Source organism: Argiope bruennichi, chromosome 1, assembly GCF_947563725.1.
Source record: "Argiope bruennichi chromosome 1, qqArgBrue1.1, whole genome shotgun sequence".
Classification (NCBI taxonomy): domain Eukaryota; kingdom Metazoa; phylum Arthropoda; class Arachnida; order Araneae; family Araneidae; genus Argiope; species Argiope bruennichi.
In genome coordinates this window covers 47,742,692-47,760,781 of record NC_079151.1, presented here as the reverse complement: position 1 = coordinate 47,760,781, position 18,090 = coordinate 47,742,692, and the positions used below count along the sequence as shown (strand labels likewise).

At 27.5% G+C, this 18,090-nt stretch overlaps 1 protein-coding gene across 1 annotated transcript; it reads right to left on the bottom strand.

The window, feature by feature from the left end:
- Nucleotides 1-8,477: 8,477 nt before the first annotated feature.
- On the bottom strand, nt 8,478-17,152 carry LOC129972553 (uncharacterized). Its single transcript, XM_056086735.1, has 10 exons — nt 17,130-17,152; nt 14,398-14,524; nt 12,705-12,992; nt 11,901-12,116; nt 11,091-11,204; nt 10,617-10,669; nt 9,902-9,961; nt 8,864-9,067; nt 8,608-8,733; nt 8,478-8,507 (listed from the first exon to the last, which is right to left on the bottom strand). Exons 1-10 carry the CDS (start codon nt 17,139-17,141, stop codon nt 8,478-8,480), a joined length of 1,230 nt encoding a protein of 409 aa, XP_055942710.1. The 5' UTR covers nt 17,142-17,152.
- Between the last annotated feature and the right edge of the window lie 938 nt (nt 17,153-18,090).

Genomic DNA, 18,090 nt, shown 5'->3' with positions numbered 1-18,090 from the left:
AATTTATAAAAATTATTACATTTCCTGTAAAATTCTTCAAAAAAAAAAAAAAAACAGAATTGTGATAATTGTATTACGCGGGAGAGTTAAGATTAATACTAGTTATGAAAAACGTGAAAGTTATCGTCTCAATGTCTTAACGGTATTTTGTTGTTTATCCCTAATATTTCACCAATATAACGACACTTCATTGATCTTGCTAAAGCTTTCAGGTCTTTTTTGTTGATTAAATCCTTTCATGAAATAATTATAGCTTGAATTAATTCCCTTTTACTTGATGGTTGCCTTATTTATAGAAGAATTTCCAAACAGCAATATAAATGTTCAATGGGGATTAGGTAAGTGGCTTCTTCTTCGTCGTCCCACCAACTTCGAATCATTCTCTGTGAATCAATATTTCACAGAGTGGTGCGTGATAAAGATCTGAATCCCATTGATAAATGGAGGGCATATTATTGGGAAATAGATTTCTGATGGCAGACGTCTTGATTTCAAGATGATGTCAGTATAATTTCTTTCGTTTAGTGTGCTGTCAATGACATGAAAGCGGTTTACAGCTGTTACTGATAAGAATATGGATTTTTTATTGCCATTTTATGTCATCTGGATGTACCTCTTCTCCGATTAGGCATCTAATGTATTTTACACCACCACACCCTAATACTTATATCATGATTTCAACACTATAAAATTTGTTTTCACTGACCTTCTGTCTATCCAATTTGTTGCTTCCTTCTCATTATTCTTTCCTAACGAGTTTTTTTTTATATATTTTTTTCAAGGTTTTTACTAATCTCCTTCGTATTTTTCTGAAACTAATAAAAACATTATTTGCATACGGGTTACAGCTCATGGGCTCTGACGACATTCTTTTATCCATGATTCGCACTTTTATTTCCTTATCAGCAGCAGCTTTCGAACTTTTCTAAATTTGTTTAGCATAAATTGATTTTCCTAATAATGTAAATAAAACTTTCTTCCTACTGATTTCGTTAAATTTCTATAAACTTCCCTTAGAATTTATGCACAAATAAGCCAATTTTTTGAGCAATAAAGCCTTCCTTAATCTTTTCATGAGTAATCAGTCCCACTTTTCCTAAGTGACGCTGCTTTCTTTATTTCGTGCTACACTAATAGATCTAAATACAAATAAAAACAGCAACTTCTCAGAAGTATCACCAGAAAACAATTTTAACCTATCAAATCTACAATAGAATTAACTATCGACCTTTGAACATAAATTTAAACAATGATCTCTATTTCTTTAGTGCTTAGAGCGAGTACTATAATTAACAGTTTAAAGTAGAAAATTTTTTCACTCTCTTGTATCTGCATATCTTTGTTTGATTAAACTTAGCTTAACTTCCTTTATAATGCAAATATTTTATTTATGCTTCAGTTTCAATGCTAAAGAAAGATTTTTCTTTTAACAGAGATGCAAATTCTTCCGTTCTGGTAAAATGTCACATTCTTAAAAATCATTCAAAACTGAAAAACATGCAAATTTTAAAAAGTGCCCCCAATTTTGTCCGGCATATAAGACTTTTTTTTTGTTGTATTACAGACATAACCAACTTTGGTTTGATGAAAATAATTGCATATTTACCATTGATTCATCTTATAGTAATTTTTTCTTATTATTTTCCTGTAGTTGTTGCTAATATACAAAGGGAAATTATATCTAGCGACTAGTAAGCGATTTAAGTTTTAGCTCTTCATAGAAAGAGCTATAAATGATTTTCCAAAAATGAAATGTTGCTGTCTTTATTTGAATTTGTCTTCAGTGGGGAATACCAAAATTGCTATACATTTGATTTCAAAAATGTTTAAAGGGGTTCAGAGGATAATATTAGGCCTATGCTAAGTTCTAGTTCAGAATAGTTTGCACATTGTTAATCAAGAAAGTCTATACCAAAACGTAAATGTATATCTAAGTAATTATCTAAATTGTAAATAATTATCTACTCTTTTTACAAATGCCAGGAACTTCCATTGCCTTATTTCCATTTTGGCAAGAAGTAAATTTAGATTTAAAATTTTTTTCTATTTTTATCTTCTGAAGATTTGTGTTCACCATTTCATATTCAGCCTTATCATGCATTTTTGTGTTTTTAGAATAAAACTAAGTATTGTCATATATTATTGCGTCAAAATACAATGTTGCCCAAATATTAAAATAAATCAAATTTTGTTTTGTGAAGAAGACTTTAAATACTTTTTGCTTACATATGTATGATATTTTTATGCACATGTGCATAATATTTTTATTTTGCATCCTATTTCATTAATTGTCTGTAATTTTACTTGTCATTTTATAAATATAATCAATGACATTTTATCATTAATCTCCAGCCAAGGCTGTATAGCCAAGGAAACACTGTTTTCAGTCATTGCATTGTGATGTAGTCTTTTTTAACGGATTTTTTTTTCAAAACTCATTCCGACTGTATTCACTCAGCAAATAGAGAATTCTATAATTTCTTAATCTCCGATGGGTGTTGTGACAAAACGAAAAGAAATATATATTATTCATTATATTATCATTTTAAATAGCTTGAATCTTATCTGCGGTCAACAAATATTTATTCGGAATTTAATGTCTCTACTATTTTCACAGGCCAAAATAGGGAACTGATAGAGGTTGTTTATGCAATATGAATAAATATTGAAATGAAAGCTAATTGCGTTAGCTCACGTGTAGGATTCGCTACGGTTTTATAATTATTATTACTATCATAAAGATACAAAAGTCAGCTGCACAAACAAACTGATATTTCATCAGCAGATCATAATATAAAAGAAATTTTCATAGGTTTTCACTGCCATATAAAAAAAACTGGATAATTAATTTATTCAGATTAGAGATTTGATTGCTGCAGCATTTTAGATTTCTTTCTTTCATCGCATTAATTTTATAGGATCTTTTATCAGTATCAATGTTTCTAATATGATATGTTGAGTTAAGTTTTCATCCATGTGTTTATATCATTTATGCACTTACGCATTCATCTTTACTGACAATAAGGATGAATGTATGCATGTGATAATGTGCATGTGCATTTATTGGTACACTACCAGCTTGACGATTTGACCTAGAGCCATCAAAACAAACATATACTTTGGTGAATGGAAATGTGCTTCCTGAAATGAATTTTAGAAAATTTCAATTAGAAATTAGATTAAATTAAAATTGAGCAAAATTTTGACGCTGACTTTCGAGAATATTACAGCACAAGAAGGTCATCTTTAAATTCAAGAAATTATCTTCTCAATGATATATATTATTTAGCAATATAATTTTTTACATTTTTATAAAAATATATTTTAAGAATATTTTCCAACGATATTTTTGCACACAAAATAGAACTCAACTTGCAGGAGCCCATTTGTTTGAATGAAAGCTCTTATCAGCGTATTGCCATCATGTTGACAAAAAAATCAAATTAAAAAATTAAATTAACGCTCACTATAAACTACATCTTGAAATGTGTAATTTTCAGCATGTGTCTTTATGAAATAAAATAAATGAGACACATTATAATTTCTTTAGAAATAAATATAAGATAAAGGTTTCTGCTACCTTTTAAAGTATCTATATTAATTCATATTATCAATTACTACTAATATTATTATTAATATAATTATTATTCAATAATTCTATAATTTAATGGAATTATTTATAAAATAATTGTTTAATCTGGGTTTTTAAAGCAAACGTAGTTTAATACATACAAAATATCCATTTTAATGGGGCCCAACAACTAATTTCTAAACCTTTAGTTACAGGCATATCCAATAGGACAAATAGTCCAAACGAAGTAAAGAATTATCCTTTTTGCAGCTTGAATTAATAAATGTTCAGATGAATTACTAATTCTAAATTTTTATGCAGGCCTCCATGTCATATGTACCTTATTTAATAAAATATTCTTGAGACACTAAAAAAAACAAAAAAAAAAACGTTTTTCTTTTTCGACAAAAAATTGATTTCAATTATGAAAATCTAAATATCAAAATTTTATAAAAACACGCGATTTTCGACTACTTCTTTGACTCGAGGAAAATACACTTATCGGTACACAAAATTTCTACAAAGCTGATTGTCTTAAAATAATGAAATTGTTGAATGTCCTAAATTAATGATATTTAAAGCTTCATATCTTGGTCAGATTTTTTAGCAGAAGACTGAAACATTTTTTGATTTAGAAGTTGAAGAGTTAAAAACATTTTTTCAATATGATTAACCGAACAGAACTGTGTACAATTTAGATTCCATTTTTTTTTCAGAAGCATATTTATTGAATGAAACAAGTAAAAATGTTATTTACGACTTTTAACTCCTTTGAATAAAAAAAAAGACTTTGTATTAAATGAAATTCAACCCTTTCCGGTTAAATTTTAGAGTAAATGACAGCAATTAGAGGAATTAATAGCACAATGAACATAGTGTAAGCTTCTATAATTGTGCAAGTTGAATGCCTATCAAAATTTGTAGATTTAAAATATATTTCCGAGGAAACCAATAAGACCAAGTTATGTAAAATATTTAATTGAAAATTTTAGATACCATTAATTTTGTTTAATTTAATGCCAAAGAGAGATAGTAAACAAATAATAAAGCAACACTTGTAGAAAAGAAATATAAAATTTAATTATGAAAATCGGGATATGCACAAAGAAAAAATTCGAAATGCTGTTGCCTTCAAAAACAGGATAAAACTTAAAATTTCTGATTTTAAATCCGGTAAAATGTAAGAAGGGTAATCTTGTATAGCTTTTTAAATTTATCATTATAAATATATATTTATATGCATATAATATATGTTTGATTACATTTTGAACAAACATACAATTCGATGTATCATTTTTTAACTTTGTGAGCTTCATTTAAAATGTATTTTAGCGTAATATATGTTTATGTAATTATGCTGCAATTGGTTTTAAATAATTCACCAAAGTTAAAATCTGAATTAAAATTAAATTGTGTGTATGAAATTATAAATTATTTAGCTAATATTTATTAGATAAATAATTTATCATTTCAAGCACGCAATTTATTTTTCTTCAATGAAAAGTCAAATATTATTTGAAGTAATGTGAAACCAATTTTGCTGACTCTGCCATTTTCTTTGATTTTATATGATCTTATGAGATGGAAAACAGGCATATAAAATATATGAGTACATAACTATGCTCGGGGGAGGGATGTCATCACACGGTGCCTTTTCCCTAAATTAATTAATTAATTAATCAGGTTTAATTACAGTGACGTACATAATTACTTCAGAATATTCCCAATTACGTGAAAGCATACAGGGCTACTAAGAATATTTGTTTTGGCTTCTGATCCGTGTAACAAATTTGTATGAAGAAAGTGCATTTGGAATGAAAAGAAATACTGCTATATCAGAATTTATTTTACCTCACATTCTCAATTATACCAAATTGCTATACTAATTATACCAATTTTTTACATTGTTACTGACAAAATGTATTCATTTCATAGAATATATCATAACTTTTCAATGTCTTCAATTTGGGATTATTTATGATCATTTTACTCCCAATTTTGTTGGAAAAAGTTGGAAAATGAACCCTTATAAAAATATAAATGAACGAATTTTGTGAGACACAGGATGGAAATATCTTATAGGTAAACGTTAAGATGATGAAGGCTTACAGTTCAATTTAGTATAGTTGCTCCCACTTCAAGCTGAGTGTTGTATACTCTACTCAATTTATTTTACTCTGAATTTTTAAAAAAATGACTACTAGATTTATCTGATTCACCACTAAAAACCAATTCTTATTTAATCAAATTAGCACTTTTCAAACCTATCAGATTCAATTGAGTACTGTCAATTTCTTCAATCCCTTAAGCGTACAAATACCATGTTTTCATTCAAGTATTATTAACATAATGGATCAAATTATGCATATTTGTTGCAAACTTAACCGTGGATAATCCCAGATTATTTTTCAATTTAGAATCCTAGTCTTAAATTGAGAAGAGTCAAAATCTTCATCTTCAGATACCTCCAACTGGATCACATTTTTTTTTTTTTTACTTGACGTCAATTTTCTTGTTTTATCTATACTTGACTTCAAAAAACACTAAATCATTATTAATAACCAATTTTCATACGTGAATAGTAATATCATGTAATTTTTGAAAATGGTAGATTATTTAAAATTTTCTTTTGTTAATATGATATAAAATAATAAGCATCATGAATGTGATATGACTCTACCGCGTACTTAGATTTAGCACCACTTCAATCATGAAATAAATTATTCCAAATGCATGAACAATACAAATTCTTATTACTAAAAAAATGTCTGCTTCTAATTACTTCACGATAAAAATTTGCTATGATTAAAAAAATTAGCATTTTTATTTTAGAATACAATATAATTTATTTTAAATCCTTGCAAAATTTTATTTAGTTTTTTCTTGCTTCTTGCTTACAGATTTTTTTTCCATTTTTTGAAGCAAAACTTTGTAAAATTGAAATATGAAGTTTTATTTCTTCAGTTTTTGCAATAAAAATATTATCGGCAGTTTTTCTTTTTATAATAAAGAATATGGATTGATTTTTTCTCTTGAATAAAAAAATAAATAAGCTAAAGGTGTTTCGATTAAAGAATAATAATTTTTCTAAAAATATTATCACATCTTATGTATCTTTTTATTATAATGTTTTGAATATTTATAAAGAGTAATAACTCCTATTTTGAAATATAAAGCTGTAAATATTTTTATTAAATCATTTGGATATTTACTATGTCGAGGTTTACATTTTTAAAAAAGAATGTTTTAATATAATATTACAAGAAAAAGAATAATACGCTTTTATATGAATAAAATAAATAAAACTTTATTTCTGTTCTTATCTGCAATGAATATCTCCAAAACTTGGCTAGAAATAACAAAATTGGCAACATATTGCATATCATAAAAGATACATATGTATGAGGTTAAACTACGTGACACTTTGTATTGTATTGACCTTTGTCAGCTTCAGACATTCATCGTTTCTTCCTCTGGAACGGCTGTTTCTAAGTGGAAGAAATCTGTTGAGAAAACGATTTCATGATTAAAACAAATTTCAAGATTTTGTATATCAAGTAATAAACTCTATAATACAATAGAAAAATTTTGATAGTATAATTTTAAACAATAGAATTTAGAATTTTCCATGTAGGAACTAAAAACTTACAGACTGGAATACTTTCGAAAATTAAAACTGACTATAAAATGAAATTGATTTGAGCAATAAAAACTAAAACAAAAACGCTTTGGCAATAAAATGAATTCAATGTTACAAGAATCTGTTTTCAATAAATTAAATAGTGAAAAAAAAAGTTGTATCTATTTTACATTAACATTACTGTTAGCTGTTGTTTAGAAAATCCCGTTTAATTCAAAATAAGATTCAGTAATAGCATAAGGTAAAGAAAATTTTGAATCCTGAAATGGGAACTTCTTGGATTTTAGATCAGTATACACATATCTAAAAGAAAAATCAATTTTTTGTAATATAGAATTTAATTAAATATCTGAAAGTATATTAAATATTCACTTACAAATAATGATTGAATTTGATGATCTGGCAATGCCAGGTTATTTATCACATTAGTTCAAGGTGATTTGGCAACTGAAGAGAGAGATGCGAGATTTTCTTCAGCAGATCCAGCAATAGGACCACCAAGTATCTGACCACCTACAGATCGACCGATAGGCAAGTTGGCATTTCCAAAATAATTCTTTACTATACCCTCAAGGTGGGCCAATTCTTGAGCATCCAAATTGAGCACAGGTTCATTGCTTCTGGCGAATGGAAGTGCCTTTTCGTAGGTGGCACCAAAAGTATTGTGGGGAAGGATGATACCATTGCCTGAGCGATAATCATGAGCAAAACCGTGACCTACAAAATAGATCAGATGGATTTAGAAGGCATTAGATGCTGTATGTAATAAAATACGCTTTTATAAAGTTAATCTTATTTACTCAATCTAATTTTTTATAATTTTACTTCAGTAAACTTACCATAACCGTGGGCATGACCATGTCCATATCCATGACCTATTCGAAAAAATAATAAATAAATTGATTTGTTATGTGAGCGATTATTTTCTTTACAATTAAGTTAGTCTCCAACTAATTATAAACATTATTAAAATGTCAGAAATTAATTGTTTTAGCTGTAAATATATCATTATATAAAGCCGAATTTCAAGTTTGCATAATGGAAGACAAAATATTTGAAAAAAATAAATAAAAACGTAATACAAATTTATTTAGATGTTCTTACCATGTCCATGTCCGTGTCCGTGCCCGTGCCCGTGCCCGTGCCCATGACCATGACCGTGACCGTGCCCGTGTCCATGTCCGTGTCCGTGCCCGTGCCCGTGCCCGTGCCCATGTCCATGTCCATGTCCGTGTCCATGTCCATGACCATGACCGTGACCTACATTTAAACAATCAACATCAAAAATGGTGCTACCTGAATAATACACATAATTGTTTACGTAAATCGAAACAACAAATTTGAAATGAACAGAACAGTTATAAACATAATACAAAAAATACTTAGATGTCCTTACCATGTCCATGTCCGTGTCCGTGACCATGTCCGTGCCCGTGTCCATGTCCGTGCCCGTGTCCATGCCCATGCCCATGACCTTCCCCGTGTCCGTGACCGTGGCCATGTCCGTGTCCGTGACCATGACCTACATTGAAAAAAATCAATATCAAAAATGGAGTTACCTGAATAATACACATAATTGTTTACATAATAGTAAAAAAATATTTTGAAATGAAAAATTAAAATCATTATACAATATATTTAAATGCTTTTACCATGTCCATGCCCGTGTCCATGTCCATGTCCATGACCATGACCATGTCCATGCCCGTGTCCATGCCCATGTCCATGACCATGACCATGTCCATGCCCGTGTCCATGTCCATGACCGTGTCCATGTCCATGACCGTGACCATGTCCGTGTCCGTGACCATGACCATGTCCGTGACCATGACCATGACCATGACCATGTCCGTGACCTACATTGAAAAATAAATATCAAAAATGGAATTCAATAAATTTAATATTTCAGCATAAGAAATGTAGATATAAAATGAATTCCATAAGACATGTCTTGTTGAAGAGTTTCTTTCTGGATTGAATGTCAGGAGGTTTAATAGCATTAAAGGCAAACATTTATATACTGAAATATAATTTTTACAGGAAATTGTGAAAATGTTCTTTCTTTTTCTAATCAAGGGATTGTACTGGAGTTCGACATATTTTTATAAATTATTATAAGATATATCATGAAAGAAAAAAGTCTAAAATTTCTTTTTTATTTATATTGTAAAGAAAATTTGGTTATTGTTTATAGCTTTTAGTTTTTATTTAATCTACAAAATTGTTTCCTCATTATAGCTTAATTTAGAAAGGACTATCCGATTTCAACTGCAAAAATTTTGTAAAATAAATATAAGCAATAAAGTATCCACGGCAAATCATAGCTTTTATTTTATACACATTATATAAAATACCGCCAATAAAAATAAATCAATATCTTTTCTAATTATATATTTCAATATATTTTCTTCTCGTGACATGTATTTTTATCCTACATTTTTTTAAATTTATTTATTTATTGCTTAATTCGGCTACTATTTTTATAATTATTTTGTATTTCAGTCAATAATAACTATTTCGTAAATATTTTTATAATTATTTTGTATTTCAGTCAATAATAACTATTTCGTAAATATTTTTATAATTATTTTGTATTTCAGTCAATAATAACTATTTCGTAAATATTTTTAAGAATTGATAATCTATAATTATAAAACTTCTATAGAATATGATAAAGAGTTTGAAATTACCGTGTCCATGACCATGACCATGACCATGACCGTGACCGTGACCATGTCCATGTCCATGACCTATAAAATATAAAAATACAAATAAGGTTTCTAAAATTAATTTTAAGTTACTTCTGTTTCTATTTATTTTTTATTAAGATTATGCATAGGTATTAACAGAATAATTTTCAAATTTAGAATTTTTACTAGAATATTTGCAATGTTATAAAACTTGATTGGAAAGGAAAATATAAGAGAATCAGTTCAAATAAAATATGCTGTCTTACTTGCCCTTGTGAAAGCGTTCGTTACATTTCTTAATAAATAAATTATTTCGCAAAATGATAGGAAATAAGTTGAATTATTTTTTAAAATATTAACGAAATTATAAGCGAAAAAATAATTTATCCCTTTTTCGTGGGATCTAATAAAATACAGGTGTAAATAAATAAGCAATAAAAATAAATGTATTTTATTTATTATGGAGAATAATTTGTTCATAATACCATAACAATAGTCAATTATATGTACACATAAGATATGAAAATGATGCTTATATCCTATAGGAGCTAAAATTCCCTGAATTTAATGAGCTACATTTGTAAGGTAAGCTGTAATTATGCAACATTACAAATAAAGAATTAACTAAGTAAGCAGTGATGATGACTAAATTTTATATTTGTTTTACAAATCTAAATATTAATTTCCATTAAAAGTTTTTACGTTTTCTACAAACTGAAAATGTGTCTATTTGTTTTGCAATTGATGAAGAAAATTCACTAACAATCTCTAAATGAGAATTCTATACCTATTATAAAAAATGTGCAAACAAAAATAATGTGTTTAAAAAATATAGTTATATTAGTTTCTATTAATAATTTATAATAAAGACTCCAAAGTGGGAATAATTAATTCAATTTTAAATTTCTATCATACAAATTTTTAAATTAAAGTGTTGAAAAATCAAGTAAGTGCAAACCGTTCTTTATCCAGGAAACCAGGAACCTTTTATAAAGACTTCATGTGTATATGTAAATAAAATTACATTATATTTTTTATGATTATAAACAGGATAATGATAAAGGACAGTATTTTCAGCCATGAAGAATTATTACATTCCTGTAATACTCATAATTGTTTACATAAGGGAAAATAAGAAATTTGAATGAATAATTAAAAATACAATACAAATATATTTAGATGTCCTTACCATGTCCGTGACCATGCCCGTGTCCATGTCCATGACCATGCCCGTGACCATGTCCATGCCCATGTCCATGTCCGTGTCCATGACCATGCCCGTGACCATGTCCGTGTCCATGTCCTGTTTGGTTAAAAGAATATTTAAATATATAATATAAAATCATTCTTGAATTAAAAGTCCAAAATTTGTTAACTAAATCTTTTGTTATGTGAATATATTTTTTGAACATTTAGAATTGATTCAATATTAAATATTCCAGTTTTTCATGTTGAAATTCCTATCTATGGCAGTATCTGTGACTAGGATTGTGATTATTACTTGTTTTAATTATTACATGTGATAAACTAAAATATTGAAGAAACAAAGATTATCAAATAGTTATTATTGTGATAAATCATATCCAAATAATTTATTTGCAATAATTCAAACTCAATTGAGAATGAAAAAGCATATTTTGCATTTCAGTCATTCTCAATTTCTAAGTACCAAAATAATTTAATGTCAAACGAATTTAATCATTCTGTTCATTGTTTGCTTTCCCCCATAATCTAAGAATTTATTCTTAAGGACTAAGAAGTAAGGTATCAAGAACAATATCAATATTTCTTTTAATAAATGTGAATTCTAGTATTTATTTAGATTTTCATTTATCTCGTAATTTTCTCGTAAGAAAATAAACAGAAGTGCCAACAGTTCGAAGGATTTTTTTTTCATATGATAAATAATTATGCATTTATTTTGCTGAAAATTCTAGGAATTCTGAAAAAAAGATCCTATTGCTCTAAAATTCAAAATTAATGAAGCATTTATATTCACCATGACCATGACCGTGACCGTGACCGTGTCCATGTCCGTGACCGTGACCATGCCCATGTCCGTGTCCATGCCCATGTCCGTGACCGTGTCCGTGCCCATGTCCATGACCGTGACCGTGTCCATGCCCATGTCCGTGACCGTGTCCGTGCCCATGTCCATGACCGTGTCCATGCCCATGTCCGTGACCGTGTCCATGACCATGACCATGTCCATCACCTGAAAATTGATATCGGTCACAAACAAAAAAACTAGTAAAACATACGTATGCAATTACTTCCATTTTTGTTACAAATTTTATTCATTTTAATGTACCATCGATAACAGATTTGGGAAGTGATGACTTTTCTTATAGTATCTGAACTTTTTACTGCATTAAAATACCTAATATCTGTTTAACTTTCCTAACTTGATTTATTTGAATTCATTTTCAATACTTTATGTTATAGAGTTTATTTAAAATTATTAGTATAAATATTCAATGATTATAAGTTTATAATGTTAAGTATCTAATCATTTAAAAGGTGATATAGAGAAAAAAAATTATACTGCTATTTCAATTTTAATATCTTAACATTATAAACTTATGTAATACTGATCAATAAATTCATTAATAATTAATTCAAATTGTTCGATTTTGAGTTAATTTTTCATTTTATTTTTCTAAAAGGATAGTCTGCCATATACTTGTCAGACTTTTAAATATAACTTTACAGTAATTAATTACACATCGAAATTAGTTATATCGAAATGAATAAAACTATTATTGCTAATGATAATTCTTTCAAGAAAGTGAAAATCTAATACCGTGTCCATGTCCATGTCCATGTCCACCTCCATGTCCGTGTCCACCGCCACCTCCACCACCTCCGTGGCCATATCCAAGTCCGTGGCTCTTCTCACTTATTCCATAACCTTCACCAAGGTCAAATCCGGAGACACCACTGAGTCCTCCGATTTGACCTTGTTCATCGGTAGTGTAGCCATAGCCGAATCCTCCATCCTTTCCAACTCCAGCGCTGATTTCGTGACCTCCTGGAAGGCTCAAGGTTTTCTCAAGAGAGCCTTCAGTGCCATAATTGGTCTGGACATCTCCTATAAAGAGTACATTTTTGTTATGAAAGTTTTAAGTTATATATAAGCAATATGAAAATAAAAATATATTTTACAGAATTATCTTTTGCTTAATTTATAAGGGCTGCAAAATAAAACCTGCATTATATTGTGAATCTTATTTGTTAATTCGATAAATCTGTTCTTCAAAATATCCAGAATGATTTGTATTATTATCTAAAAGATAAATGAGTAATTTTGATTTAAAATATTATAGATTTACACGATACTACTGTTTTAGAATAGTTTATAAAAGCATTCACCCCTCACTCTTTTTTATAATTTTTGTTTATTTTCAAATTTCTACCTTCTGTGTATAGAAAACGATAAAGAAGTTAAAAATCTCATATTTTCCAGAGGGATTTAGACCATTCAAATTAAAAGTGTAAATAATACATTGATATCATAAATAAGTTTCAGATATTGATTAAGAAACAAAGTTTAGAAAGGTTAAACAAATTAGGCACCCTCCTAAAGGAAAGAACTGGAGCCCCAATCCTTTGATTTCTTTTCCTATACTTTCCGGTTAAATTGCTTGTGTGCTTTTCATTGTTTCATGCTTTCACATTAAGTCTACATATTAGAACAAATTTAAATAACGATAATAGATTACCTAAATTTCTGTACATTATTCTTAGTGTTGTTTAGCACATTATTTTTAGTGTACATTATTCTTAGTGTTGTTTAGTACATTATTTTTAGTGTACATCATTCTTAGTTTGTTCACGTGCTTTCAAAGTTGCTTGCAAATGATTTATTAACACATAAATCAAATTTTTGATTAGTTATAAAATTGTGATAAAAATAAAGTGGTTCACTGTTCTGCTTAAACTTATTTTGAAATTTAAATTAAATTTTTTATGCTCGAGAAGTTGAAATCAAGTCTTAATAAAATATTTAATTAAAGTATTTATCTCAATTTACCACCATAATGTATTTTAACCATTTATATCTATAAACCCAATTGAAGCAATTCATTAAATAAGATAATAATATGATAAACAATATTGTATTATTTAATATGCAATATAGATAGTTTATATATAGATTTGAAATAATTAAGAATGAAAAATATCTGATTTTAAAAGTTATGATGAGGAAAGGAACCTACTGGAACTTATATACCAAAAGGGCCCCTACAGGTGATAGCCCGTTCCTCAATATGCTCTATATGCAATTGTACCAATTGGTTATTTTTTCAATTTATAATATTATAGATAAAATTTTTAATCTTAGATGAAAATTTTAATGCAGAGGTAGACGTATTAAAACATATATGAAATATTACTTCATGATCATGCAAAACTCTAAGGTAGTTAATTTATTTTTGTTAATATTGGTATCATGAAATAAATTAGTTACCGTTAAGAACTGACGTGCCACTCACCTAAACCAAGACCAAGCAGTTCTTCACTTTTTGCTTCAGGGATTCCTTCTAATGATCTGGCTTCAGGTGCCTTGTCCTCAGTGTTACCCCCAAATGCACATGCCACAAGGAGGGAAAGATGAAGTATCTACATACATAAAGATACAACAAAATGTGTGGAATTCAGAAGGATATTATTTTCATATTGATGGAAAAAAATTATTTGTTATATAAGATCATTTGAAACTTAAAAAGAAGCCAACAAGCTTAGCTTTTATACGAAATTGTAAAAATCATTCCGGTATTTTAATTACCATTAAATTATATGGGAACAATAAATAGTCCTATAAAATATCAAAAACAAAAATATAGATTTATTAAACCAATTCAACTTAGTTCAATTAACTGCTGTTCATTTGGTGCAATTTAAATAAAATGTTTCACATTTTTATTGATTTACTCGAAATATTTTATTCCACTCGAAATAATATTTCACAAGAGCAATTACAATTATACACATAATAGTTCAACAAACCCTATTGCATTGCTGTTAAAGATTTTAAATTGCAAAATGTAAGAATTTTCGTCTGCTTTAAGTTTGTTGTGCTTTAAACGCATCTCGTTGTGTTTTTAGTGAATAAAATGAAATCTTATATCGCAAAATGCTTCTTTTTAACCATACAATCCTCGATTTCAAATTACAAACAAAGTTAGCACTAATGATACTTTTTGACATTTATTCAAAAGATTTTAAATTGCACGAGGAAATATTTTCAAAAATTAATTAAACCAAAATGGATTAAATTTTGTTGAAATGAATTTATTATTCAAATTCGAGATTCGACAAAAACCATTAGAAAGGCAAACTTAGAATAAATTAGTTACTATTTATTATTTTTAGATTAAATGGTATTTAATTCTTAATAAATCAAAAAGAAACGGAAGTCTATATTATGACATGCTACTGATCATTTGTACTTAAAGAATGCAAAACGTTTTATCAATATTAATTTATTCTTTTCATTATTTTATTATTGATTAAAGAAGAAATAAAATTGGAAGATAACGATAACAGTAAAATTAAAAGAAGTCAAATCATTAAACCGTGTCTTGGAGAGACTTTCATTTTCAATGGTTTCACTTCATTTAATTTAAAAAGTGAAAACTATAAAACATCGAAAAATTTCCTTATATATACGCTATTTTTGTTTCCGTTTTATACAAAGAATATTTTATTAATCTAATATAATTGTAAAAAGAGACTTCATTAAATTGATAACAAATATGGTGGTAATTACTAACTTTTACTTATTTTTTATATGATTTTATATAAATAACATCAAGTTGTAAAACATCAAGTGAATAAAGTTTACTGTAAGGTTATTCCTGAGGTTTACTATTAATTTATTGGATATTAATAAAAATTTATAGAGATTAAACGCGTTTTAACTTAGAAAATTTGATTAAATGACTCATTTTATTAAAAATTTCATCTATGTTAAAATCCTGCATTCCTTGCAAGAAATTATTTAGCATATATTGAAGAAAAATATTGAATTTAATGACTCTTGCTGCATTATAAATTATAAGAAGAGTAAATGCTTTAAAATTTTCTTACATTTTAATTAAAATTTTCTTACATTTTCTTACATAATTGGATTTTAGACATATAAATTTTACTAAGCCATTTTATAAAGAAAAAAAATAATTTATACAAAGTGAATTTCTATTCAACAAATTTTCATTCAATTGTAATGAAATAGTATATATAATTACTAAAAAATTGTTCTCTTAAAACTATGGTCAGGATAAAATTTCTTCATATGATGAGAAATTTAATTCTTTAGTCTTGTTTTTGTAGGTAAAGTTAATTTTTTCCGCTTATTTGAAAATGCTCTAAGATCTATATTATTAACAAAAGGAATTATATAAATATAACTTTTAATATATTAAATATTAATTTCAACTATTTTTTTATTTTTAATATTATTAAGCACATTTTTAAATGAACTATTAAATATTTCAACATTTATTGATTTTATAAAAAAAAAGTTTTAAAATGTTTGCAATTTCTTTGTTTTGTATCGGAAATTAATTTATGCTTTATTACGCTAATTATTGCTTTAAATGTCATAAACTGAGATCTTGTCAAAAGCAATACGTTTGAAAAATTATGAAAAAATCCTAAGAATTAATCTGCATAGATTAAACCAACTAATTTAAATGCTTTATAAGAGAGAGAGAAAGTAAGTATCATAAAATATGTATATTTTTTTACAGATGGCACAGCACATAATAATAAGTTTGAAAACAGATTCAGATGGGAAAAAAATTATTATATTATCTGTTGAGCCGCAAGCTTTCAATTCAGAAGAGAAAACTACAATACACCACGAACTATAATAAAAATATTTTGCCTTATTTATCTCAATAATTATAATTAAAATACTGCAAAAACGAAACAAATATAGCAGTTTCATTACTAAAATTATTAAAAATAAAATAAGTAAGGCAAAATATTTCAGCTAAAATTATTGAAATCACTGCATTTTGAAGCATTATCATCCTATCACTTTGCACTATGATATTTTCTTAGAAAATTTAAACTGAAGCAGAATATGCAACTATGATATAATATTTCAAAATTGCTTATATTATTTCATAACAGGTAAGACTATGGTCGTTATGTCCAAGATAAAAGTAAGTAATCCAACGATGCCCGTAATCCAAGTGCTTTGAATTGAGTTACTTACCACTAACTTCATCTTTGCAGAGAAGTGTAGGATTCGAATTGCCTTCTGCAGCACTGCAATCGCCTTATATACTTCTAGAAGAGGTAAACGGAGACAAAGAGAGTCAAGTTCCTCCTCTTTAATAGCTGATTGAACGATTGTTTATTTTTAAATACCAGTTTAATACCATTATGATAACCGAGTTGCAAAGATGCTCGCTTGTGTAGTGAATTAGACATACTTAACCTACATTCGGCAGGATCAAATTTTGTAGCTCGGGAAGTAACTGGATATTAACCAGTTAAATAATTTTAAATACGAGTTTAAATGTATTTAAAAATAATTTGGGGATTTAAATTCAATTTAATTTTAAGCATCAGTATTAAGCCCAAACATAAACTATGTAAACATTTCTTTTTACAACAAATTTTGTTTTATTTTATGGAAGTTTCCTCTTTTACATAATATCATTTTGCATCTTTACTGTTAGTTGTATTTCCTGAATCCTTCTTTCACTTGTATAAAAAAATTGATTGCTTCTTTATTTTCCTTAATTATAAACATTTTAAAGTTTAATTTATCATCTTTAATTATGATGAGAAGATGCATAATTCTTTGAATTAGACGAAATTCCATAAATTTTTACGTTACCATTTACACAAATAATGTAATGACAATCTGTTTGCTAATTTCCAAATAGAAGAAACATTTCGCTTAATCTTTTCAGATTTATAACCTTTAGCCATAAAGGAATGAAAAAATTATGCTCTTTCCCAAATAGTAGATAGCGCACCTTAAGAAATAAAACTAATTAATATTTCTAAAAATAATCTGCAGCAAATCAAAGAATTAATGAAAGTTTTTCTATGTATTTAAAAAAAAAATTGAATTTAAGAAAAGGACACCTATTATAATGTATAGTTTGCAGTGGATATATCTCATTTTGTTTTGAACTCTATTTGATTCGAGGACTACAAAAATT

Coding starts and splice junctions, on each gene's coding strand:
- LOC129972553 (XM_056086735.1), bottom strand. Junction 10,670..11,090: donor CGGGCATGGTCACGGACATG/GTAAGGACATCT, acceptor ATTCTCATTTAG/AGATTGTTAGTGAATTTTCT. Junction 8,508..8,607: donor CGGACACGGACATGGACATG/GTAAGGACATCT, acceptor TGTATTATTCAG/GTAGCACCATTTTTGATGTT.